The 27,078-nt window shown below is 44.5% G+C and overlaps 1 protein-coding gene across 6 annotated transcripts in view; it reads left to right on the top strand.

Moving 5' to 3' along the window:
- The window catches only part of ACOT7 (acyl-CoA thioesterase 7), a 149,265-nt gene that overhangs the window by 98,099 nt on the left and 24,088 nt on the right, over positions 1-27,078 (top strand). For all 6 annotated transcript variants that reach the window (XM_007532755.3, XM_016192398.2, XM_060201366.1 and 3 more), the window contains exon 7: positions 17,679-17,795. In XM_007532755.3, coding sequence (XP_007532817.1) covers positions 17,679-17,795 — 117 coding nt within the window. The remainder of the gene's footprint in view (positions 1-17,678; positions 17,796-27,078) is intronic.

Here is a 27,078-nt window from a genome sequence, read left to right as displayed (position 1 = left end):
TGAGATAATGTGGTTCAGTTTCATTCATCTGCATGTTTCAACCCAGTTTTCCCAGCACCATTTATTGAAGAGAGCCTCCTTCTTCCATTTAATACGTTGGGCCCCCCTTATCAAAGATTAGATGTCCATAGGTGTGGGGGTTTAGTTCTGGGCTTTCAATTCTATTCCACTGGTCTGTGTACCTATTTTTGTTGTTTTGATGATGATGGCCTTATAATATAGTTTGAGATCTGGGAGTGTGATGCCTCCATTTCTGTTTCTTTTCCTCAAGATGGTTTTGGCAATTCTAGGTGTTTTCTGATAAATGACTGTAGTTTTTGTTCTATTCTCTTTAAAAAGCTTGGTGGAACTTTGATGGGTATTGCATTAAATTTGTATATGGCTCTGGGGAGAATATTCATTTTGATGATATGTATTCTTCCAATCCATGAGCATGGGATGTCTTTCCACTTCTTGGTATCAGTTTCTATTTCCTTGACTAGTGACTCATAGTTTTCAGTATACAAGTCTTTCACTTCTTTGGGCTGCCTCTACTCTTTGGCTATTGTGAATAATGCAGCTGTGTACACAGAGGTGCATCTGTTCCTTTTATATATCCTTTGCCTATAAGTGGTACTGCCTCCTATAAGGTGTTTTATTTTATGTGAGAAGTCTCCATACTGCTTTATATAAGGGCTTCACCAGTTTACATTCCCCCCAACAGTTTATCAAGAGTTCGTTTTTCTCCACATCAAAGCCAGCACTTGATTTGTTGATGTGAACCATTCTTACACATGAAAGGTGGTACTTCATGGTGGCTTTAATTTGCTTTTCTCAAAAGATAAGTGGTACTTTTTTAAAGAATTTTTTTATTTTTTAAATATTTTTCAAGTTTTTTAAGATTTATTTATTTGATAGAGACTGCCAGAAATTGAGAGGGGAGGGAGGAGATAAAGGAGAGAGACGGAGACACCTGCACCCCTGCTTCACCACTCGTGAAGGTTTCCCCCTGCAGGTGGGGACTAGGGACTTGAACCTGGGTCCTTGTGCACTGTAACATGTATGCTCAACCAGGTACACCACTACCACCTGGCCACTGTCCATACCTTCTTTGTCTTCTTCTTTTTTTTTTTAGATTTTATTTATTTATTTATGAGAAAGATAGCAGAAGAGAAAGAACCAGGCACATGTGCTTCTGGGGACTGAACTTGGTACCTCATGCTTGAGGGTTCAATACTTTATCCACTGTGCCACCTCCCGCACCACTGTCCATACCTTTTTTTTTTTAATATTTATTTTATTTATTTATTCCCTTTTGTTGCCATTGTTGTTTTATTGTTGTAGTTATTATTGTTGTTGTCATTGTTGGATAGGACAGAGAGAAATGGAGAGAGGAGGGGAAGACAGAGAGGAGGAGAGAAAGATAGACACCTGCAGACCTGCTTCACTGCCTGTGAAGAGACCCCTGCAGGTGGGGAGCCGGGGTTCGAACCGGGATCCTTATGCCGGTCCTTGTGCTTTGCGCCACCTGCGCTTAACCCTCTGTGCTACAGCCCGACTCCCCCATACCTTCTTTAGAGGACAGTCTATTCAGATATTTTGCCCACTTTTTTATTGAATTTTTGTTGTTGAGTTATGTGAGTTCTTTATAGATATTTGATATCAATCCTTTATCAGATGTGTGATGTGCAAGTATCTTCTCCTAATTGCTTGTGAAATTTTCTTTTGATATGTAAAAGCTTTTCAATTTGCTATAGTTCCATTTATCTAATCTTGTTTTCATTTCACTTGCCTGTGAGGTGAGTGCTTTCATGGTACAATCCCTTCTTCCCCAATTCTGGAATCTCTCCTTCCTTCCTATACAGCCCAGTTCCCTTTTCATGTTAACTATTAAAGAAGGAAACTTGTTGCCACAGTTGATCTTCATCCGAATTGAGATTTATTTATTTGTTTATTTATTTTTGTGATTATAGTAGGTTACCAGATTCTAAGATTACTGCATGCACCCTCAAAATCCTGTGCCTCAAAGATAACTGCCATAGTTCTCACAAGTCTTTTTTTTTAATTTACTTATTTATTCCCTTTTGTTGCCCTTGTAGTTATTATTGTTGTTGTTATTGATGTCATCATTGTTGGATAGGACAGAGAGAAAATGGAGAGGGGGGGAGAAAGAGAGATACCTGCAGACCTACTTCACTGCCTGTGCAGCAACACCCCTGCAGGTGGGGAGCCAGGGGCTTGAACTGGGATCCTCACACTGGTCCTTGTGCTTTGCGCTACCTGCGCTTAACCCGCTGCGCTACTGCCCTACTCCCAGTTCTCACAAGTTTTAGAAACATTTTTTCCCTCAAGTTGATGTGTTTCAGTTCTCTAGAGTCCACATATGAGTGAAACCATCTTTTTACTTTGCTAAGCATAATCACCTCCAGTTCCATCCATTCTTTCCCAAAGGAGACAATATCACCTTTTTTGATTGCAAGGTAATACTCTATGGAATATATATCTCATAACTTTTTAGCCAGTCATCTGTTTATGAACATTTAGACTGCTTTCACTCTTTGGCAACTGTGAATAATGCGTCTGTGAATGTGGGGGTACATGTATCCCTTTGAATGAGTGTTTGTGTGTCCTTTGATTAATGCTTGCAAGTGGTATTGTCAGATCATATGGAAATTTCATTTTTTATTTGTTTAAAGACTCTCCATATTGCCTTCCAAGGGGCTGTACCAGTTTGCATTTCCACAAGTAGTGTAGAATAATCCCCTTTTTTCCACAACCTTGTCAGCACCTGTTGTTTCCTGCCTTGTTGATGTAGGCCATTCTCACAGGTGTGAGATAGAATCTGTGTACTTTTGATTTGTATTCTCTAATGATAAGTGAAGTGGAACATTTCTTCATATGTCTGTGGGCCATGTGTATCTGTTCTTTGGAGAACTGACTGTTTAGTTCTTTGTTTTACTCTGGGGCTGGGTCAAGCAGGGGTGCCTGTCAGGTCATGAGTTGCTATGGGAGGGTCTGAGACTCAGTGGCTTCAGAAACTTGTGGCTCTGGTGTGCTCAGCCGTGCCTGCATACACTGTTTCCCCATTCCATTGCTCAAGAGCATTAGACAGCACTGATCCCACACACACACATACAGGTTACATGTCTCCACACTCTTGAGTCCACAGTTCTCTCATGCTATTTGGCATCTAGTGACTTGGTAGATGCACAGTGTTACTCCAGGGAAGCTACTGGGTGAATGGCCCTAGATGGTTCTCCCTACAATGAGAGAGAGGACTTGCAAATTGTTCCTTCCACCTGTATCATTGTACCCCCGACGACTTCTTTTTTTTTTCTATTTATTTATTTATTTATTTTCCTTTTTGTTGCCCTTGTTTAACATTGTTGTGGTTATTAATGTCGTTGTTGTTGGATAGGACAGAGAGAAATGGAGAGAGGAGGGGAAGACAGAGAGGAGGAGAGAAAGACAGACACCTGCAGACCTGCTTCACCGCTTATGAAGCGACTCCCCTGCAGGTGGGGAGCCGGGGGCTCGAACTGGGATCCTGATGCTGGTCCTTGCAATTTGCGCCACATGCGCTTAACCCACTGCACCACCGCCCAACTCCCACCCCCTGACTTCTTATTCCTTTAGTTCTGACCTCAACATCTCCTTCCTGACTCCATCTTGTTTCCTAAGAGCTCATCAAGTCTCATGGGCTCTGTGACCTGTCCTCTGAGGTCCTGCCCAATTCCAGTAGCCAGGGCCCAGAGACCTGAGCTTTTTCTTGATGTCCTCATTTGCCCACTCATACTTCTGATACAGCTGGGAGTGGTACCCCCTGGAATAGTGCTCTGTGGCTAGTCTACTCCCCCCTGCTGTTCCCTCCTCCCCCTCCTCATTCTGTGAGGAGGTGTGGAGGTATGAAATGGGAAGTATTTAGTGATAGTTCATTTTATTATTACAATGGAGAAAGAGAAAAATGTTCTTTTCCACAAAAAACTAGTGCTTTTCTTCCCTCATGTCCAGTAGGGCTTTTATAAAATATGCTTGTGTATGTGGCCATGGAGGACATTTTAATTACTGATGCTCCATCTTGGGCCCATTAAGCCCAAGCCTTCATAGATAACACTTAACCACCCGGAAGTTAAGTTGCTCTTCTCCAAATAACTCCCAGCCAAAGAAAATGCAAAACCTGGCCTCCAGATTGTAGAGAAAATAATGAAAAGGAGAATGCTTCTCTCAACATCAGGGGGCATGGCTAAAGATATTTTCAGAAAAAGTGGGTAACTTGGAGCCGAGATACTTAAAAGGAAAAGTTAAAAATACCGAAGTGCTGAAACTAGAAAAAGAGTAACAGAATCCACCCACAGAAAGGAGGGAGGAGGGCTTGGCAGAAGCAGGCCTGCTCCTTTGGTTTCTGTCTGTGGAGTCTGCCCACCTCCTCAGTCTCTGGACACCCCCATTTACCCTGATCCACAGGTCAAATCCTCCCCAGCAGAGAAACCTCTGGGTTTCCATATCACCCTCCTATGCCTGCCCTACTGCCAAGTCCTAGGGTTCTCCAACCCCCTGACATCCTGTTATTCTTCACCTACCTATCATCTTGGTTGGGGCTGGTTCCCACTCATTTGCAGGGAGGACCCCCTACCTCTGGGGTTTCCCCTTCCTGACCTGCCCCAGACAACTACACCGGGTTTAGTCAAGTGCCACACTCTCTGGTTCTCTAACCTCATACTTGTCTACCAGCTCCCCAGCCTGGTGGCTCTCTAGCACTCCTCCACCCACTTTACGATTATCCTCCTGGCCTGCCTAAACCCTGACTTCTCTGTGCTTCTCAGAACCTCTACCCACCCTCTAGGCTGTAGCACATACCCTACCCCAATTTCTCTGTTCCTAGAGTCTAGAGCACACTTTTCTGTGTGCTTGCTCTTGTCTCACCTCCTACCTTGGTGGTAGTTGATGCACCCGAATGTTTGCTGGACAAGTGGGATTTTATCTTTAGGAAAGATGAATTAGTGGATATCACCAGCTTTTCTCTGTTAGAAATCCAGGGAACAAATGAAATGGGGCATGTGGTCCTGTGTCCTCACATCAGTCGGCTGACCTGGGCTGGGCTCAGGCTGATAAGCACCACCTTTCTTACTCCTGGCAGAAGTCACATTTTATTTGTTCCCATCTTACTGGTGCCTCCTGGTTTCTTCCTGTCATCTTACTCCTGCTCCTCAGTGTCCTGGAGACAAAGAGCACTCTGACGCCAGCTATTCTTTACCCTGCAGCCCAGGTGCAGTACCCAGACCACTGCACAGCTGCCTTCTTGTCTTCAGGCCCCTGGAGAAAAGGAGAGGCCCGACCATGCTGTATAAAACAGACTCCCTCCCTTTGACCTGCTCATTGCTACATAGCACTCACCACCCTCAGACAGATGGTTTCTCTGGATTCCTGACCACTCCCAGCCCCCACCAGGGTGGAGACCTCCCTGGCTGCTGCATCTCCCAGGGCTGGCATGGAGGACTGTCCCTGTCAGCCATCCCCAGGGGAGTGTGGAGGCTATGGGTGTGCCTGGTATGGGAAGCTGGGAAGCCCACCTACTGAGCATCCTGTGTGACAAAGCTCCACCTGTAAAGGCAGGGGAAAGCCTCCAACACATTCTCCCAGGCCACTGAAGTAGTTATTTGAACAATATGCTGTTTTTGTCATGTGTACAGCCCAGGTTCAAGTCCAGTTCCCACAGCATTTAAGGAAGCTTCATGCTTTCATCTCTTTCACTTAAAGGTTAGGAAAAAACACATCTTGCTTTCAGCATCCAGCAGGTGAGGGGACCAACAGGGATGGCATTGAGTAGCTGGGAGCAGAAGAGAGGGAGGCAAAAGCTAAGCCTAGTGGCCCCAGCAGAAGATGTCTGGAGGCTTCCCACCTAGACACTCTTTGGTGTGGCTTTCGTGGGCCGTTTGTGAGAAATCAGTGTTTGTATTCGTGGGAGGAACTGAACTCGCTGAAAAACAGAAGCAGGCACAGCTGCTCTTTCCCAGCTTTGTGACCTCATTTCACTGAAGCCCCCACCTGTGACAGACAGCCCATCAGCCCATGTTCAGGGAGACAAAAGAAGGGCTGAAGCACATCTCTGTTTGGGGAACGTTTGTTGTGGTGGGTGAGAAGTGAGGCACACACTGGCTTGGGGTGCTGGGTCTCTGTCAGGAAGCTGAGCTGTGTTAGGTGATAGCTGACTCCTAGCTCTCACTTTCTAAGAATCTTAATTTCTGAAAATTGGTTCCATGATGCTGATGTGCCAAAGAGAAGTGTCTATTTAGAGAGCTCCCGGGAGTGGGGGAAAAAAGGTGGTTCTTGTCCCCCAAACCTGGCTATAGATAGACCTCTTCCCTGGCCAGACTGCCCTTCTGACTCTCACAGTAGGAATGGGGTTCTTGCAGCCACATAGGAGCCTGTCGGCAGCCTTCTCCAGAAATGCAGTGTTTTGTCAGAGCTCCCTAGTCATGAGAGTCTGCCGGGCTAGCATCGCAGGAGAGAGACCAGGAACTTGTGGCAGAGTGGGAACACAATGTGTCTTTATTGATCAGAGACAGCACTTTTATATATTAGAACCAGAGGTGGCAAGTCGGAAAAAGAAATGGCTAGGAAAGGGGGTGGAGAAAAGGAAAGAGCGGGCTAAGGTAGAAACTCCCTTAGCAACTGTTGTGAAGTTTTAACTGGTGGGATTAATTAATACCCTGCAGGCAGGGCGGGTCTCGAGGTAGAAAGAAGATAGATCAAAAGTGGGGATCTTTCAGGCAAAACAATGATTAAGTAAATAAGCCATAGTATCAACAATGGAGCATGGAGGGGGGTGGGCTGGCTTAAGGCCCGACAAGAGTGGCCTCCATGACATCCTAGGCTTTTCAGGTTTAGTGCCACATTAATTAGTATTTACTTCCTCTTTACTATATTTGCTCATTAGTGTGCACTTGGCCAGTATCCTCTCAGTCCTTTTCCTGTTCAGCATCACAAAATATAATTCTCACTGCAGTTTAGACTTCTGGGAAGATACTGGCTTCTACTGCAGTGGTTCTTGGACTGGAAGCACCCAGTCCACCCTGGCCAAGGCTACATCTTCCCAGGGGAGGGAGTAGGAAGTAGGGGGAGATGTTAAATGCACCTGTCCTTGGGCTTCCTGGGCAGTGAGGGCAGGAATCTGTCTTGCCTTACTTTGCCCACTGCATTGTTGAAAGCAGGCAAAGCATGGGTCATCACACAGCAGGCAGAAATTGAATTGCAGCCTTCTCTGACATAGACCAAGAAGACAGTTCAGCCAGGCATCCCTTTGGCACATGGCAGCCCCAATTTAGCTATGCTCAGCCTCCACCAGAGTTTCTTTTTGCAGCATCTGAACTCATAGTCCTAGGGATTGACCAGTAACTCCCCTTATAGAGGGCACACCACACTGTAAGGACCCCAGTGTGAACACCATGCAAAGAGGAAACCTAATGAGTGTTGGAGTAGTGCTGTGGTATCTCTCTACTTCTCTCTCCCTCTCTGTCTCATCCTCTATCTGGAAAAAAGTGGGGGGAAAATGGAAGCAGTGGGATCATGTAGGCATACTGCAAAGACATGGTGGCAACAGAAAAGAAACTCATGGGGGCGGGTCAATAGCACAGCAGATTAAACACACATGGTGATAAGCACAATGACTGGCACAAGTATCCTGATTTGAGCCCCCAGATCCCCACCTGCAAGGGGGTTGCTTCACAAGCAGTAAAGCAGGTCTGCAGGTGTCTACTTTTCTCTCCTCCTCTTTGTCTTCCCCCCCTCAGTTTCTCTGTCCTATCCTACAACAATGACAGCAATAGCAATAAAAACAAGCACAACAAAATGGAAAAATGGCCTCCAGGAGCAGTGAACTCGCAGTGCAGGCTGGAGGCAAAAATACATAAATAATAGAAAGAAACTCATTTTTTTTTTTTTTTTAGCTCAGGGATTGTCTCCAGGGCCTCATACATGCAAAGCATGTATTCTGAGCTACACTCATGCCCTCAAAAACCACCATCTTTACTACATCCCATTAATTGCCAAAAATAATCCTTTTTAATTGCTCAGTCCTGAGTTCTATTTCACAGAGATGCCTGCTTTTAGAAGCTGGGAGGGAGTCATCTACCTCAGGAGGCTCTCAGTCAACTGTCTCTCAGAATAGCCCCTTGTAATTACCAAGGGGTAGGCCAGTTAAAATAAGATTAACTTACTATCATTTTCTTAATAGAGGAGGCTGGCACCCACGCTCCATCAGCTGTGATTAAATATAGAAATGGGGGCATCTCATCACCACCCACAGTGCAGTCAGCGGCACTGAGCTTCTCGCTACTTGCTTTGAGTTTGTAGGCAAGCATGACCCAGGCAGCCAGCCTGGCCCAGGGAAATAAAAGTCTTTATTTTTTTTAAATATTTTTTAATATTTTATTTATTTATTCCCTCTTGTTGCCCATGTTGTTTCATTGTTGTAGTTATTGATGTTATCGTTGTTGGATAGGACAGAGAAATGGAGAGAGATTGGGGAAGATAGAGAGGGAGAAAGACACCTGCAGACCTGCTTCACCACCTGTGAAGTGACTCCACTACAGGTGGGGAGCCAGGGGTTTGAACCAGGATCCTTACGCGGGTCCTTGTGCTTTGTACCGCATGCACTTTAAAAGAGAGAGAGAGAGAGAGAGAGAAGAGAAGAAAAGAAAAGAAAAGAAAAAAAGCAAACAAGCAAACCCATAAGTTGTTAAATGTTAGATTCAGAAGCTCTTTGGAACCCAGTGTTTATATATATATATTCAATGGGCAAGCAAATCGCTCCTCCCCCTGCACCCCCCCCATAGTTCCTGAAATGAGTGCTGTATCTACTAACAGCAAGTCCTTCAATTTTATTGTCATCTTTTCAATGGCCTGAGTTATAAGGACTGTAGGGTGGACTGGGTTTGCCATTTTCTCCATAGTCATTGGCATACCTGTTAACACCTTAAATGAGGAAAAAATTAAAACATTTTCAGTCAGAACCTGGGAAAAGACATTTCTGGGAACACTTGAGTACTTAATAAAGTGCATAAAAGTGAAGGAGACTGGGTCAGGCGGTGGCGCACTGGGTTAAACACACATAGTATGAAGCACAAGGACCCATAAAGGATCCCGGTTCGAACTCCCACTGCCCATCTGCAAGGGTTGTTTCACAAGCAGTAAAGCAGGTCTATAGGTGTCTTTCTCTCTCCTTCTCTGTCTTCCTCTCCTCTCTGTTTTTCTTTGTTCTATCCAATAAAATGGGGAAAAATGGCCACCAGGAGCACCAAGCCCCAGTGATAACCCTGGAGGCCAATTAACTAAAAAATGATGGGGAGGCAGCAGGTGGTGGCACACCCAGTTGAGCACTCCCCACCTACAGAGAGGAAGCTTCATGAGCAGTAAAGCACGTCTACAGGTGTCTCTTTCTCCCTCTATGTCTCCCCATCCCCTCTCCATTTCTGTCTGTTCTATCAAGAAAGGAAAAATGGTTACAGGGAGCTGTGAATTTGTTGTGCAGTCACCAAGTCCCAGCAATCACCCGGGTGGTAATAAAAAGGAAAAGTAAAAAGGGAAGGGGAGCTGGTGACCACCAGTGTCAGGCAGGTGGCTTTCTCTATGAACTAGCTTTGAAAGATGAGGGTAAAGGTGGCTACAGGTGGTTTTCTTATCCCAGAGAAGGGAGTAGGGGGAGGGTGGGGATAGAAAAGAGTGCCTGGGAATCAAATGCCAGGCTTCATACATACAGACTTAGCTTTATCCTTAGCCCCTGTGCTTGTTTTTTAATTGAGATAATGTTAGTTTCCTGGACTGTTGTTGTTTACATGTCAATGCTGATATAGAAGAGTGTGCAATTTCATCTCTCTTCAAATTGTGTGCTGCTTTGCCATGTGTGCAACCCAGGTTTGAGCCCAGCCTCCACCTCATTGAAGGAAGCTTTGGTGCTGTGGTGATTGATTTCTGCCACAGCACTGCAGTTCTAGTGTATGGTGGTGCAGGGGATTGAGCTTGAGACTTCAGACCCTCAGACAGAAAAGTCTTTTAAATTGTGTTTTGTGGGGGCCAGGCAGTGGTTCACCTGGTTAAACACACATAGTACAAGTGCAAGGACCCACGCAAGGATCCTGGTTCAAGCCCCACTCCCCACCTGTAGGGGGGAGGCTTTGCATGTGACAAAGCAGGTCTGCAGGTGTCTTTCTTTCTCTTTCCCTCTCTATCTCCCCTCCTTTCTCAATTTATCTCTGTCTTATCCAATAAATGGGAAAAAATGGCCACTAGGAGCCATGGATTCATAGTGCTAGCACTGAACCCCAGCAATAACCCTGGAGGAAATAAAAATAAAAATTGTGTGTTGCCATACCACATCCACCACCAAAGTCTTGATTTCCCTCCCCTATAATGCTTTAGACACCCTCTCTCCCTCTTTGGCAACTTTAGCTCTACATCAGTCTCCCAGTTTGTTATTGACTTATTTTTTCCTTTGCTTTGCTTCTTTTTTTTTTTCTTCTTTTCTTTCTTTCTTTCTTTCTTTTTTTTTTTTTTTTTTTTTTGCAGACCTGCTTCACTGGCTATGAAGTGACTCCCCTGCTGGTGGGGAGCTGGGGGGCTCAAACTGGGATCCTTATACCAGTCCTTGCGCTTCACATGTGCTTAACCCGCTGGCTTAACCCATTGAGCTACTACCCCACCCCTGCTTTGCTTCTTTCTACTCTATACATTTGGGTCAGATCATCCACTATGTAACCTGCTCCCTCTAACTTGTTCTCTGAGCTTGATCCTCTCCAATTCCATCTGTGTTGCAGCAGAAGATGAGGTTTCATCTTTTCTTGTAGCTGAGCAGTATTCCAGTGTGTATGTAGATCATACTTACTGGTCTGTCAGTGGGCACCTGCTATGATTGTTTCTGTATCTGGGCTATTATGAATAATGCTGCAGTGAGCATACATATGTGTCTGATTTCTTGCTTTGTTTTGTTTATTTACTTATTTTGGATAGAGACAGAAAAAAACCAAAAGGGAAGATGGGAGGGTAGGGGTAGTGAATAGAGCACTGGATTCTCAAGCATGAGGCCCTAAGTTCAATCTCTCACAGCCCATGCACCAGAATGATGTTTGGTTCTTTCTTTCTCTCCTCCTGTATTTCTCATTACTAAATAAATGAAATATTTTAAAAATAAAACAGAGGACTCTTTAGAGAGACACACTTGCACAGCTCCATCACCACTCATGAAGCTTCCCTCCTGCAGGTGAGGACCAGAGCTTGAACCCAGACCATTGTGCACTATAATATGTGTGCTCTACCAGATACACCGCCACCTGGCCCCCTTGCTTCGTTTTAATATGATACTAAGGACTGAACTCGAGGTCTTATACCTGTGTAACAGCACCAAGTGTCCTCCTAGACCCAATTCTTTCTTTCTCTTTTTTTCAGTTTAGAGAAAAAGAACCTTCCCTGGCTCAGAGCCCATCCACTCCCTTGGTCCCTCTCCTGTAGACTAGATAATTTTTTTGTTTGTTTTTGTTTGTATTTTTTACTAGAGCGCTGCTCAGCTCTGGCTTATGACGGTATGGGGGATAGAACCTGGGACTGTGGAGCCTCAGGCATGAGATTCTCTTTGCATAACCATTATGCTATCAACCCCGGCCCCCAGATAAGATTCTCTTCAAAACTTCAGGTTCCCACAGAGTAGAGTGTTGAGGATCCTTTTTCTGTTCTGGGTATATACTTTAATTTGGGGTATAATCAAACAATAGGTTTGCACTGTGGCAACATGCCTCACACACACACATGCATATGTTGGGTACTAGAGACCTGTGAACTAACTTTATGCATCATTTCTGTGTCTCCTTTTCCTGTCAGATAAACCACAATATCACAGTCCTCTCCCTATAAACTCATTAGTATACTGGCACTTAGGTTTGGAAAAGGCTGTCAGTTTAAGCATCAGATTCATCAGACAGAGCAAGTTAAATTTGGATATTGGTTTACTTGACAAGTCACCTGGCTCAGGGTTTCTGTAGATTGGGTAAGTGTGCCTAGACTGCCTCCCCATGACTAACTGTGAACCAGATTGCTGTGCCCACTTCGACTGGGGGGTTTTCTTGAATGGACTGCGGTCTGCATACTAGTAGATATGCAGAATTTTCATTGATTCATTTGTCCAGTCTCTGTTATTGAGTGTTCTCTTTAGGTTCCATGTTGGGCAGGGTTAATAAAGCACATCCCCACTTGGTGTGAGCTCCATGCCATATGGGATGCTGGGGTGTTGCACTGGGCAGAAAGGAGCATCTGTGTGTCAGGAGCTCACCCAGTGCTCATGTGTTTCCCATATCTGCTCTAGGCTTAGGACACATTCTGGTAACACATGCTCTGCACCCCAAGGTATTTTTAGTAGTGGTAAAGTCCCTGAGGAATTTCTACCCGTAGGCAGCATTTTGGACAAATGGGACAAAACCTCCCCTTTGAAGGAGCTGATAACAATTTGTTCCATTTTTAGTCCTGCTTTTCAGGACCTACAAGAAAAACTCTCCTCCCCCCAGGTAGCTATGCCAACATGATAGCACTTCCTGTTAACCCTCTCTGGGGGCTCTGGGTTTGTGATCTAATACCCATCCACACTAACTTTACCATCCCCGCCCTCCTGGGCTGGGTTAGTTTTGTTTTGTTTTGTATTTTGTTTATTTATTCCCTTTTGTTGCTTTTGTTGTTTTTTTTTTAATTGTTGTTGTTATTGATGTCATTGTTGGATAGGACAGAGAGAAATGGAAAGAGGAGGGGAAGACAGAGAGGGAGAGAGAAAGATAGACACCTGAAGACCTGCTTCACCACTTGTGAAGCAACTCCACTGCAGGTGGGGAGCCGGGGGCTTGAACCGGGATCTTTATGCTGGTTGTTGTGCTTTGCGCCACTTGCGCTTAACCCACTGTGCTACGCCCGACTCCCGATTTGTTTTGTTTTGTTTTAACCAGAGCACTGCTCAGCTCTTTTTTTTTTTTTTTTTTTTTTTTTATGGTGGTGCAAGGAACTAAACCTGAAACTTCCTGTGTCTCAAGCATGAAAGTCTGTTGCATTACTGTTGCTGTCTTCCCTACCCACCTTCTCCTTATCTGTGCACTCTCTATCATGTTTTGGTTGACAATTTTATGTGCCCTGGGAAGTTACTGAGCTGGTAGAGCTTATGCCTTCTACCTATGCAACCCTAGTAGAACTCCAGGGATTACAAAGCTTTGTCCTCTCATAAAAGAATGAGGTAGTTGACTCCAAGAAGGCTGCTCAGCAGTGATATTTTCATACATAAGGCCTTGGGTTTGACACCCTAGTACTTGCAGAAGAAAAGAAAGAGTTCCATGTCAAGACTTAATGTAAGAGGGCTGGAAGGACACTGTGTTCTCTGTACTCCAGGCAAGGGTGTCTCCAGACACAGACCTCTCTTCTTCTCACAAGGCTGCTGCATTCATTCATTCCTGCTTTCAGTCTGGGTTGAGCTGCTGATCCTGTATGTTTCTTTCTCTCCTCTCCCCGCACCCCCCGCTTATAGTTCATTGTCTCCTTTTTTTTCATGAAGTTTCATGTTTGTCTGAGAAGGAAGAGTCTTGATTTGGCAGATGTTGCTGTATCTTCCTCCTATAAAGGGACAATTGTGTACTAACACACCCACCCATAAACCTAAAAATCTCAGAGTTCACTCTCCCCCAACCACACACACACTAGAGCCTTGGCTGTCTTGTCAGCATCCTCATGCTCCACTGTGTCTACACTCAGGATAGGCACTTTCCAGATGTAAAAGTCACCAACACTATGAGTTTCAGAAAATCGGGAAAGAACAGGTACCATGTGTTTAAGTATCTTCACTTCCTGGAGTTGTGGCTCAGGCCTCTCTATACTGCCAAGCCCAGGTTGAGGCCCCTCCATGTGGGTAGAAGGAGGGCCTTGTGATGGATGTGGGGTCTATTTCCAGTTACAACTTGATACAAACTCCTAGAAAAGGAAAATATAAGGACTTCATATTGGACCTTTGAGCCTGAGCTCCTGGAGGCCTTAAGGATTCCTGACCCCAGTCCTGTGGGATTAGAACTAGAAACTCAATTCTTCCCTGTTTAAAAGAGCAGTTTTCCAGTGTTTGATGTGTGTCTTTCTTTAAAGATGGGCTCTGTGTGATTGACTTTGAAATCTCTTGTGTCAGTGAAAAGGCAGGGCTGCTCACACTTGCTGCACAGGCTAAGCAGAATAGACGTGCTAACGTCAGTAAAGGTGCTTTTAAAATGGTAGGTGCTGACCAGACACTTGGGTGTTTCCTACTCATCAGTGTAATTGTTCGTCAATAAGAAAAAGTCATAGGAAGAGGGAGAGAGAAATAAGGACTCCTGCAGGAGTCTTTAACTTCGTATGTAGCTTTTCCCCTACAAGTGGGAACCTGGGTCCTTAGGATTATAACCAGGTATACACTGCCAGGTAACCTGGTTACCAGGTATACCAGGTAACCAGGTATACACTGCCCAGCCCACTTGTGTTTATTTTCTAAGGTTTAATTTATTTCATATGGGACTGGGGTTTCATATGAGACACAGAGGGAGACTGAACCAGAATAACATTCTGGTATATGCAGTGCTGCATAATCAAACTTAGAACTTCAGACATGTATGTTCAGTGTTCTACTAGTTATCCCACCAGCAGCTCATTTTTAATTTTTTTTTTTTCACCACTCTCATCATCAAAAGTCTGTGTCCCCATCCCCACGCCCATAGATAACCAACTATAATTCTTGAAAATACAGTCTTGAAAATAGGTTGATATTTTTTCTACATTTGTATATTCAATTGTCTATATTCTGCATATGAATGAAATTATTCTGTAGTTGTCCTTCATCTCCTTTCTTGCTTCATTGAGCATCATCTTCTCCAATCCTATCCACTTTATCCCAAAGGACAATGTCATCCCTTTTTATCGCTACATAATACTCTATTCTCGTCTATTGAAAGGCATTTTGGTTGCTTCCAGGTTTGTTTGGGGTTTTTTTTTTTTTGCCTCCAGGGTTATTGCTGGGGCTCAGTGCCTGCACCATGAATCCACTGCTTCTGGAGGCCATTTCCCCCCCTTTTGTTGCCCTTGTTGTTGTAGCCTTGTTGTGGTTATTATTGTTGTTGTTGGATAGGAAAGAGAGAAATGGAGAGAGGGGGAGAGAAAGATAGACACCTGTAGACATGCTTCACCGTCTGTGAAGCTACCCCCCTGCAGGTGGGGAGCCGGGGGCTCGAACTGGGATCCTTACACCGGTCCTTGTGCTTTGTGCCACGTGCACTTAACCCACTGCTCTACAGCCCAACCCCCTGCTTCCAGGTTTTTGCTATTGTGAATAATAGCAAACTGAATGACTGGATAAAGTGTGTGTGTCTGTGTGTGTCTCTGTGTGTGTGTGGTGTTATTATATCTTTTGGGTATATGCCTTGCAGTGAAATTGCTGGGTCTTACGACATTTCCATTAGTATTTGTTCAAGGATTCTCTATACTGTTCTCCAGAGTTGTTGCATTAGTTTACATTCCCACAGCAATGCAGTAGTGTTCCTCTCTCTCTCTCTCCACATTCTCTCCAACACATATCTTCTATTTTTACTGGAGCCCATTCTTGTGAGGTGTGAGGTAGAATCTCAGTGTAGTTTTAATCTGCATTCTTCTGGTAATGAGTGAATTAGAACATTTCCGCTTATGTCTGCAGGTCATATGCATCTTTTCTTTAGAGAATTTATTTTCCCTTTTGTTGCCCTTGTTCTTTTTTGTTGTTGTTGTTGTAGTTATTGCTGTTATTGATATCTTCGTTGTTGGATAGGACAGAGAGAAATGGAGAGAGGAGGGGAAGACAGAGAGGGGGAGAGAAAGACAGACACCTGTAGACCTGCTTCACCACCTGTGAGGCAACTCCCCTGCAGGTGGGGAGCCGGGGGCTCGAACCGGGATCCTTACTCCGGTCGTAGAGCTTCGCATCACATGTGCTTAACCTGCTGTGCTACCGCTGGACTCCCAATTTTTAATTTATTTTAATGATAGATACAGAAAGAGGGAGACCAAAGTACTGCTCAGCTTTGGATTATGGTAGTGCTAATAAAAGAAAAAAAGAAAAGTAGTTGACTATGGCAATGCCATACAGTTCATTCAGCCTATTAAAGAAAAAATGAAATAAGAAGTATATTGTATGTGTTGTATTGGGGAGCCAAAATTTGGGGTGTGGGACCGCAGATGTGCAATCAACATCTTATCAAATAATAGGAGTGAGCAAAAGTCTACAGCCTGGGATTTATTTTACCTTTCGCATTTTGTTAGGAGGTTAATGCCTTACAGTATGGTTGTTGACACATGGCAACCTAGGATTTTAAAGATGCTTTAGCTTTAAAACCTTCCAGTGAGCCTGTTTGGTTTCAAACTATACTCACTGGCAGTCACTCCCCATTTGTTCCTAATCCCCTACCCTAGGCAGCCACCAGTCTTTCTGTCAGTATAGGTTTACCTACTTTAGATATTTCTTATGTGTGGAACCATGCATTACTCCTTGTATCTGATTTTTTTTTCTCTCATTGTGCATCATGTTTTCAAGAATCATTATGTTTAATGCTTCATTTTCTTCTTATTACTGAATAATACTCTACCATGTGAGTTGGCCACATTTGCCTACCTATTCAACAGTCAGTGGACATTGGGTTATTTTTGGTTTTTGGCTGTTGTGGTAAGAGTAATACTGTTAAAAAACACATACAAAATTTTGTGAGGATGGTTTCCTTTCTCTTGGCTCTAAACCTAGTAGTTGAATTACTGAGTCTTATGGCACTTCTATGTGTAGCCAAACCATTTGCAACATAGCTGCACCATTTTCCATCTCCACCAGTGCTGTTTAAGGACCTGATTTTCCACATTTTGGCCAACACTTAATATCTGACTTTTTCATTGCCACCATCCTAGTAGATACTGGAATGAAATTTTCCTAGCAAGATAAGGTAGCAGTTGACACGCTGGGAGATGTCACAGTGGGCAAGCTTTGGACTTGCACAAGGTCTAGAATTTGATCCCTGGCACTGCATATGTGAGAGTGCTGCTCTGCCTCCTCCCTTTATCTTATGAAATAAAGTAAAACCTTTTTTAAAATTTTATTTATTTATTTTTCCCTTTGGTTGTCCTTTTATTGTTGTTGTAGTTATTATTGTTATTGTTACTGATGTCGTTGTTACATAGGACAGAGAGAAATGGAGAGAGGAGGGGAAGACAGAGAGGGGGAGAGAAAGACACCTGCAGACCTGCTTCACCATCCATGAAGCGACTCCCCTGCAGGTGAGGAGCCAGGGCTCAAACCGGGATCCTTATGCCGGTCCTTGCGCTTTGCGCCACATGCGCTTAACCCACTGCGCTACAGCCCGACTCCCCAAAGTAAAACCTCTTTAAAATTATTAGATAAGTGAACTGTTGTGATTATTGAAAAAGACTGACATTTTGTGAGCACCCTAGAACATCAGCCATGGTCCTTTTCAGAAGCTCTCAAGGAAGCAAAGTTTGGAACATGTGCCCCATCTCATACCCACCTTCAATGCTGTCTGTGGCACCTACCGGTGGGTGGTGGGAGGACTCTGTTCTGGGGAGTTACTTCCAGGATAGAAACAGTCCCAGCTAGCTCCCCCATGTCTGATCTGCCTTGCCCCCTTTCAACACAGGTGTCACCATGAAACTTATGGATGAGGTTGCTGGGATTGTGGCTGCGCGTCACTGCAAAACCAACATCGTCACAGCCTCTGTGGATGCCATCAACTTCCATGACAAGATCAGAAAAGGTAACTGAGTCCTATTGGCAAAAGAAGAGGCGTGGCCTCTGAGCTCCCTGGGTCCCTGATACCAGTTGTTTTGTGTTTCACACCCAGCATTACCTGAGCCTAGTGTCTGACATTTGCTATAAGACACATGAAGCCAGAGCTCGTGCCTGTCCACACTAATGTATCTGAATCTAGATGGTGGTCTGATTGTTCACTTCTATAACTCAGATACACTCAGGCCTTTATCCCACTAAAGGACAATGTAAGCTCATCCTCTTCAAACAACCAGTGGACCCCTGGGAAGAATTCATGTGCAGTTGGACACATGGTTGCCATCATATTTTATGACAGCACATTTTGTCTGGTAGAAGAGTAATCATTGATTGAGTGCTGGGAAGATTTGGTACAACATGTTCACTTGCCTACCTGCAAACACCTCCACCCCCAGCCACCACCACCAGTTAGTGTTTGGTGGTTTTTCCTGACATTAATCCAGTCCCCCTCCTCCCTTCATAAGGTACTTATTGAGTCTGGGTACACTTGCCGATGGGGGAACAGGGCTTCTGCAGTGTGTGCAGTACAAATGCTCAGTTCATCACACTTTGCTCATTGAGAATGAAGTGGCCTCTCTCATCATGTGGTGATTTCTGTTTGTGCTGTGTCTTCTGAGATGAAGCATGCTTTCCTGTGGGGCTGTACTGATGAGGGCCAAGAGAGCCTGGTACTGTTTCTGAGGAAGCTGTTGGCAAAAGCTGTCATGTCAGAGCAGTCCCTAGCCATGGAAGGTGATAAAGTAGACAATATGAAGAGGTGACTCATTGGGTTGAGCATAAGACTTGTATGTGTGTGTTGGAGCTATGATCTGGCTCTTCTCTCAGTCATAAATTTTTTTTTTTAATTTTTTTTTTAAGTTTAGGGGAAAAGGTGCTAGGCAGTGACATACCTATAGAATTTACCACATTACCATGAACAAGAACCCAGGTTCAAGCCCCCAGGTCCCCCCACTTGTGGGGTTGACGAGAGATTCACTAGTGGTGAAGTGCATGTGTCTCTCCTCCTCTATCTGCCCCTTCCCTTTCAATTTTCTTCTGTCTCTATATAAAATAAATAGTAAATTAATTTAGTAAGTAGTGTTTAGGGGGTAAAAAAAAAATCCTGTAAGCAGCCAGGAATGGGGGAGTACTGGACTTGCATGCATGAGGTCCCACCTTCAGTCCCTGGATCTGAATACTCTAAAGCAGTGGTCTAGTTTTTTTTCTCTTTCTTCCTCTTCTGCTCATAAAATTAATAGGGCCAGGAGCCAGACAGTGGTGCAGTTAGTTAAGCACACACAGCGTGAAGTGCAAGGACTGGTGTAAGGATCCCGGTTCAAGCCCCCAGCTCCCCACCTGCAGGGAGGGTCGCTTCACAAGCGGTGAAGCAGGTCTGCAGGTATCTGTCTTTCTCAACCCACCTCTGTCTTCCTCTCCTCTCTCGATTTCTCTCTGTCCTATCCAACAACAATGATAGCAATAACAACAAAAATAAATAACAACAATAATAAACAATAAGGGCAACAAAAGGGGAAAATTTAAAAAAAAATTAATAGGGCCAGGGCTACAGCACTGTTTCACTAACCAATGGGCTCGGTGTCTGGGCTTTGCAGATGGTGGCATTACTATCTGGATTGGTTCTTTGACTTTTTTTTTTTTTAAGTATGTATTTACTAATGAAAGGAATAGGTGGAAAGAGAGAAAGAACCAGACATCAGTCTAGTACATGTGCTGCCGGAGACTGAACTCAGGACCTCATGCTTGAGAATTCAACACTTTATCCATTGCACCACCTCCCAGACCACCGGTTCTTTGACATTTACTCTAGAAAAGAATTCAAGGACAAATTACAGATAAAGGAATTAATACATGTTTGTTTGGGGAGAGGGTGGGAAAGAACTACACTCCCCAAAGACTGACAGTGGATTACTCAGAGAAGTGAGCAGCCCCACTTTGAGATATATTCTTGTTTCTGTTGAGCTTACTTCTTATGGAGGTGAGGGGTGTCATTACATAGATTCTTGGGAGAAATGATGGAATAGTAATAACTGATATGTAAGAGCAAGCATCAGCAATTTCAGTTGTTGTCCTTGAGTCCAAAACTCTTACAGGTCAATAAGTAAACATGCTCACAGATTAATTACAAAAGCAAATAATTTATGCTAAAATATAAAGGAAGAAGAAAACTAATTTTCACTGAGTTTTGACAAGAAAGAACAGTGGATCTGAGCAAGGTGCCTGTTTGCTGACATCTTCAGAAGGAAGTAATTTCCTCCTATGGTGACTTCAGAGGTAGAATACCTTAAACAGTTGGCAGGGCTCTGAGATTAGATGTGTTTCAGGGTGCAGAGAGAACAATTATAGACAGTCACCATACAGTTGATTAGAAAGGGTCAGATGGAACACATACAAGACATTCCGAGCTGGGGCAGTGTCAAGTGTGTGCCCCAGCCCCAAGTTTCCAAGAATATATATTGGTAAAATTATGCATTATATCAAAAAGGAATGAGGAAGATTAAAGTTTTTTTTTTTAAGTGAAACATATCAGGAGTTTATGTCAAGACCTAAGTAGCAGGTAGTTATACATCACATAGATAAAGATAAGAATACATTTCTAAGGGGCAAAACATTAGAGTAAGGTTAAAGCTGCCATTGTCTAAATATTATTATATCAGATATATTCTTGTGATGCCATAAGATATTGAGTATAGGGAGCTGGGTGTTAATGCAGTGGGTTGAGCACACGTGGCACAAAGTGCAGGAGCCAGCATAAGGACCCCGGTTTGAGCCCCCAGCTCCCTACCTGCATGGGGCCACTTCACAGGTGATGAAGCAGGTCTGCAGATATCTGTCTTTCTCTCCCCTTCTCTGTCATCCCTTCCTCTCTCAATTTCTCTCTGTCCTATCCAACAACAATAGCTCTGGCAACAATAACAACTACAAGAGCAACAAAAATGGGAAAAATAGCCTCTAGGAGCAGTAGATTCATGGTGCTGGCACCAAGCCCCAGCAATAACTCTGGAGGCAAAAAAAAAAAAAAAAAAAAAAAAGATATTGAGTATATTCCAGTTATCCTATGTACAATCTCCCTATCCTCAGAGCAGCAGCCAGACATCAGGGTTATTGGCCATTGCATGTGTCAATGAACCACTAGCCTGTGGGCCAAAAGAATCTCTGACATATCCAAACTTTGCCCTAGAGCAGGATTTTTGTAGTAAGGGACATAGCCTGAAAAACAGGTCTCATGGTATTATTAAACAAAGGGATGTACCTGACAGACAAACAACATATGTTCTACAAACATAGAGGCAAAGATAACAGTAAGATCTCTAATAACAGGTATCAGGAAGCTTAGGGTAAGAAAACTTCTTCAACATCTTCCATATTTTGTTGTCTTTTTAAAAAACAAACGGGACTGGGTGGTGGCTCACCAGGTTAAGTGCACATAATACAAAGCACGAGGACCCACACAAGGCTCCCTACCTGGAGGGGGGTCACTTTACAAGCTGTGAAGCAAGTCTGCAGGTGTCTTTCTCTCCTCTACTTTCCCCTCCCCTCTCAATTTCTCTCTGTCCTATCTAATAAAATGGGGGGTGGGAAATGGCCACCAGGAGCAGTGGATTTATAGTGCAGGCATTAAATCCCAGTGATAACCCTGGTGGGGGAAAAAATTGTTTAAAAAATAAACAAAAAATGGGGCCAGGTGGTGGCGCACCTGGTAGAGTGCACATGTTACAATGCACTAAGATCCAGATTCAAGCCCCTAGTCCTCACCTGCAGGGGGAAAGCTTCACAAGTGGTGAAGCGGGGCTACAGGTATCTCTTTGTCTCTCTCCCTCTCTATCATTCCCTTCCCTCTCAATTTCTGACTGTCTCTACCCAACAAATAAATAAATATTAAAATTAATAAATTAATTAAATAAACAAAAAAGCTTTATTCATTTATGAGATAAAGAAAACTAGAAGATCACTCTGGCACATGCAATGCTGGGAGTTGAACTATGTCTTAAAGATGGGGTGATGGGAGGGCCAGGCCATGGCACATGTATTACCATAGGCAAGGATCCAGGTTCAAGTCCCTGTTCCCCACCTGTAAGGGGGTAGGAGGTGGGGAGGGCTTCACAAGAGGTGAATCAGTGCTACAGGAATTTCAGTTTCTCTCTGTCTTATAAAATAAAAAAAAGTAAAAAGGAATAAATGGCCACTATGATTCATCATGCAGGCACTGAGCTCCAGCAATAACCCTGTTGGCAATTAAAAATAAAATAGTGGGGAAGTGAGGTGATTCTATTGCTTCTTCTTCTAGCATTTGCCCTTCTTCCGTAGCCAGTCAACAGCGTCAGGTTGAGCCTGATGTAAAGTTTCGAGACCTCCTTTGAATCTGGAGAGGTGGCAGTCATTGACTATGTGGGTCATAGTCTGTCTGTAGCCGTAGGGGCAATTCGGGTCGTCTCTGGCTCCCCAGCGATGGAACATAGCTGCGCACCGGCCATGGCCTGTTCGATAGCGATTGAGGAGGGCCCAATCATAACGTGCTAGGTCAAAGCCGGGTTGACACTTGCAGGGGTCTGTGATGAGGTGTTTGTTTTTTATCTCAGCTGACTGCTAACTCTATTTCCAAGAGACTGGAACAGAGAAGTTCAGTGTAGGCATAGGGGACCAGATTGGGTGAGGAGATGTCAAGCGTTGGACAGGGTGGGCGAAGATATCTGCGTATATTGCATTGCTTAGTGCTTCTGTCTCTTAAGAAACTTGAGTGTGCTCTTGTTAAAACTCAAACTTTGGAGCTAGAAAGCTCCAAAGTTTGAGTTTGTCTGTCTCAGTCTGGTTGAACTTGAACCACAGGTTGCCCAATCAAACAATGGCTGAGCCTCATAGAAGATTGAGGAGAGGTACTGATGAAAAATAATTGACATGGAGATTTTTTTTTTAATTCTTTTATTTTTTTTATATTTATTATTTATTCCCTTTTGTTGCCCTTGTTGTTTTATTGTTGTAGTTATTATTGTTGTTATCGTTGTTGGATAGGACAGAGAGAAATGGAGAGAGGAGGGGAAGACAGAGAGGAGGAGAGAAAGATAGACACCTGCAGACCTGCTTCACCGCCTGTGAAGCGACTCCCCTGCAGGTGGGGAGCCGGGGGTTCGAACCAGGATCCTTATGTTGGTCCTTGTGCTTTGCGCCACCTGCGCTTAACCCGCTGCGCTACAGCCCAACTCCCCCCACCTGCGCTTAACCCGCTGCGCTACAGCCCGACTCCCCGACATGGAGATTTTAAAATACAGGCTTTTCCTCAGCTCTCCCTTTGCCGCTTTTGGTAAATTTTCATTTCTTTTTTTGTTTGTTGTTTTTTGCCTCCAGGGTTTTCGATGGGGCTTGGTACAGGCACTATGAATCCATTGCTCCTGGGGGACATTTTTTCCATTTTTAATGGATAGAACATGTAGGTAGTGACAGCATTCATGCTGTGAGAATTGTGTCTGCATGTCATGAGCTGCTAAATGCAGGCTAGAGACTTCTAAAAGCAGACCTCTATATCTTCCCTGAGTTCTGGAAAAGGCCAAGTACAAAATGTAGGCATAACGAGGGCTGCATGTCTTCCTAAGTCTCTGAAGAGGACCCTTCCCTGCCTCCGCTGGGGACAGCATATGTCCCATGACTTATGACCTTATCCTCCCAACTTTGTACATCCATCTTCCCTTCTCACCCATCCCTTTTAAGTACACATATGCCGGGACTTAGGACCCACGTGAACAGTCCAGGAGGATCTAACATCACAATCCTTGATCCAGTGGCATCTGCAAAGACCTTGTTCCAGATTAGGTCACATCCTGAGGTTTTGAATGGACACATATTTTGTGGGGGCCACAGTTTAACTCAGGATAAATATTTTTCCTCCTATGATTTTATTCATTTTTTTAATATTTATGTATTTATTTATTCCCTTTTGTTGCCCTTGTTGTTTTATAGTTGTAATTATTGTTGATGTTGTCATTGTTGGATAGGACAGAGAAATTGAGAGAGATGGGGAAGACAGAGAGGGGGAGAGAAAGACAGACACCTGCAGACCTTGTGAAGCAACTCCCCTGCAGGTGGGGGTTGGGGGGGCTCGAACCAGGATCCTTACGCTGGTCCTTGCACTTTGCGCCACCTGCGCTTACCCTACTGCACTACCTCCCGACTCCCGATTTTATTCATTTTTAATTAGATTTATTTTTAAATTTTTATTTCTTTTTATTTTTTAATTAACTTATTTGGGTCTGGGGCAGATGATATAATGGCTATGGAAAAAGACTCTCATGCCTTAGGCTCTGAAGTCCCAGGTTCAATCCCGTGCACCACCATAAGCCAAAGCTGACAAGTGCTCTGGTGTAAAAAAAAAAAAAAAAAAAACTTTTTAAATTAATCTGTTTATTGAACAGAGACCGACATCAAGATAGAGATAGAAAATGAGGGGCTGTAGTAGGTATCAAAGAGACTGTCAGTGCTAGGTGTGGTGCAACTGGTTTAGCGCATGTTACAGTGCACAGGACCCAAGTTAGACCACCACCCCCAATCCCTGCTTGCAGGGGGAAAACAAAAAGATGGAAAGAGACACACCTGCAGTCCCGCTTCACTGCTTGTGAAGCTTTCCCCCTGTAAGTGGGGACAAGGATTTGATCATGGGTCCTTGTGCACTGTAACATTGTAACATGTGTGCCACTACCCATCATATTTTTATCACCTATTTTAATTTTTGTTATATCTGATAGGACAGCAAGAACTTGAGAAGGAAGGGGGAAATGAGGTGGGGAGAGACACCTACAGCACTGCTTCACTGATCAGGAAGCTTCCTCTTCCCCCCCCCACCCTACCCCCACTCCTCATCTCTCCCCTCTCTCCCCCAAAAATAAGCACTGGGGGCCTTGAACCTGGGTCCTTGAGCAGGGTATTATGTGCACTTAATCAGATGTGCCACCACCCAGCTCCTTCATAGCTTTATTCTTACAAAACATACTATGTGTCTCAGCTTGTGAGAGTCATTGATAAAGTCATCAAGCAGAGAATGAGTAGCTCAGGGGTATAGAAGGAGGAGCTCCAGTCACACAGCTGGATGAGAGTGGAGGTGGTGGTGACCAGAATGACCAGGACCTGATTGCAGAGAACAACCACACAGAGTAAAACTGAGATTCTGTGCTTCCTGGCATGATAACACTGAAGAACTTTTATCTGAATGGCAAGAAGCAGAGATATGGGCCTGGAAGTCACTAATTAGTGATGACAGGATGGCCAAGTGGCACAGACCTTGAATTATGTATCTTTCTGTGGGGGCACAGAGTTGACTTGTTCCTGAAGATTAGGAGATAGCCCATCTGGGAGAGTCACACTTTATCATGCACGGTGATCTCATTTCAGTCACCTGGCCATCACATGGGAGCATCATGCAAAGGGGAAGCTTACAAGCAATGGGGCAGTACTGTGATGTCTCTCCTCAAAGATTTAATTAGTAGGGGTGTTGTATGCTTTACATTGGGTTGTTCTAGCTCTCCCCCGCCAAGAAAATTGGATCAGTCCTGCTAATTTCGCGGGCCTGCTTGGCCCCACCCCTAGGAACCCCGAGAGGGTTCCAGAGTTCCAGAGTTTGAGAGTTGGAGAGTGGCAGAGTTAGAGAGTGCTTGGTGCCACCACGGGGGAAAGAGGCAGCAGAGTTCTGTTTGGTGATTAGTTTGTCTTAGTTTATAAATCGTTGTTCCTGAATAAAGAAATACAGCTTCCCTGCCCAGCCGTATGTCTCTGGTCGTCTCTGTTACCCGCCCGTGAAGCTAGCCCAGCCAGCTAGAGCCACCGAATTTTAACAACATAGGGGGACTTTTGAAAAAAAATTGAGGTGGTGAAATAGCTTATTTGGATAATATAGTGTTTTGCCATGTGTACAATCCAAGTATAAGCCCCTCTCCCCCACTACACTGAAGGAGACTTTGGTGCTCTAATTGGTGTCTCTCTCTTTCTCTAAAAATAAGTAAGAGACTGGGTGGTGGTGCATCTGTTTGAATACACATGTTACAATGTTCAAGGACCCAGCTTTGAGTCCCCAGTACCCAACTGCAGAGGGAAAGCTGCAGCAGGACTCTCTCTCTCTCTCTCTCTCTCTCTCTCTCTCTCCAGAGTGCATTGCTCAACTCTGTTTGTGGTGGTGCAGGGGATTGAACCTGGGACTTTGGAAGCATGAGAGTCTCTTTTTGTAACCATTATGCTATCTACCCCCCACCTGTCTCTCTGTCTCTGTCACTGCTTTCCCTCTTGATTTCTGGCTGTCTCTCTTTGATAAGTAAAGATAATTTTAAATAAGTAAAGTGGTGATATTTTTACCACAGTGGTCAACTGGCAAGAGGTCATGGACATGTGTGGACTGATGAAGGCTGGCAGACATCCTGGACTGTGACCACACAGTAGTCATCCACAGTCAATGCCCAGCCTGAGGGCTGTGCCCACACCACCTTGACAACATCTAGTGTCGGACAGGGTCCAGGGGGTTCTTCAACCTTCCCCACCCCCACTTGTGAGCAGCCTCCTCCTTCATGGCTGATCTGACGCAATAGGGAAAGCCCACCAGTCCCAGCAGCGTGCCCTATGGGTGTGGCTTCCTGACTGCTGCCTTATCAAATCCTACCATGAAATTGAGTCATGTAGGGGACCCCTCCCCCCACTGGCAGATGAGCCCACGTACCTTGCAGAGCTGGCCTTACAGAGGTGTCAGGGTGCCTTATGCTGTCTGGGGTCTGGAGGCCCTGACAGCATACTAGTAGCCAGAGTGCAGCAGCATTCACAGCTGACAAGCCTTAAAAATGTGGGCTTGCTTTTTAAAGGTCACCGGCTGCATTTCTGACTTTGTGTTTTGTTGAGATGTTGAAATGCCAAGGAAATAATTAAGTTAAAGGAAAAACGGTCCCCATTGATGTAGTGGCTTGGGGAGTCTTGAGTAAGAAAACCTACTCCTGGGAGTTGGGCTGTAGCGCAGCAGGTTAAGCACAAGTGGCGCAAAGAGCAAGGACCGGCATAAGGATCCCAGTTCCAGTCCCTGGCTCCCCACCTGCAGGGGAGTCGCTTCACAGGCAGTGAAGCAGCTCTGCAGGTGTCTGTCTTTCTCTCCCCCTCTCTGTCTTCCCCTCCTCTCTCCATTTCTCTCTGTCCTATCCACAATGACGACAACATAAAAGAAATATTTTTTAAAAAAAGAAAGAAAACCTACTCCTGGTGGGCTGGGTAGTAGTGCACCTATTTGAGCACATATG

The sequence above is a fragment of the Erinaceus europaeus genome, chromosome 11 (genome assembly GCF_950295315.1).
Source record: "Erinaceus europaeus chromosome 11, mEriEur2.1, whole genome shotgun sequence".
Lineage (NCBI taxonomy): Eukaryota > Metazoa > Chordata > Mammalia > Eulipotyphla > Erinaceidae > Erinaceus > Erinaceus europaeus.
Note: the sequence above shows the minus strand (reverse complement) of the source record. Positions and strands in the feature narration are given on the sequence as shown.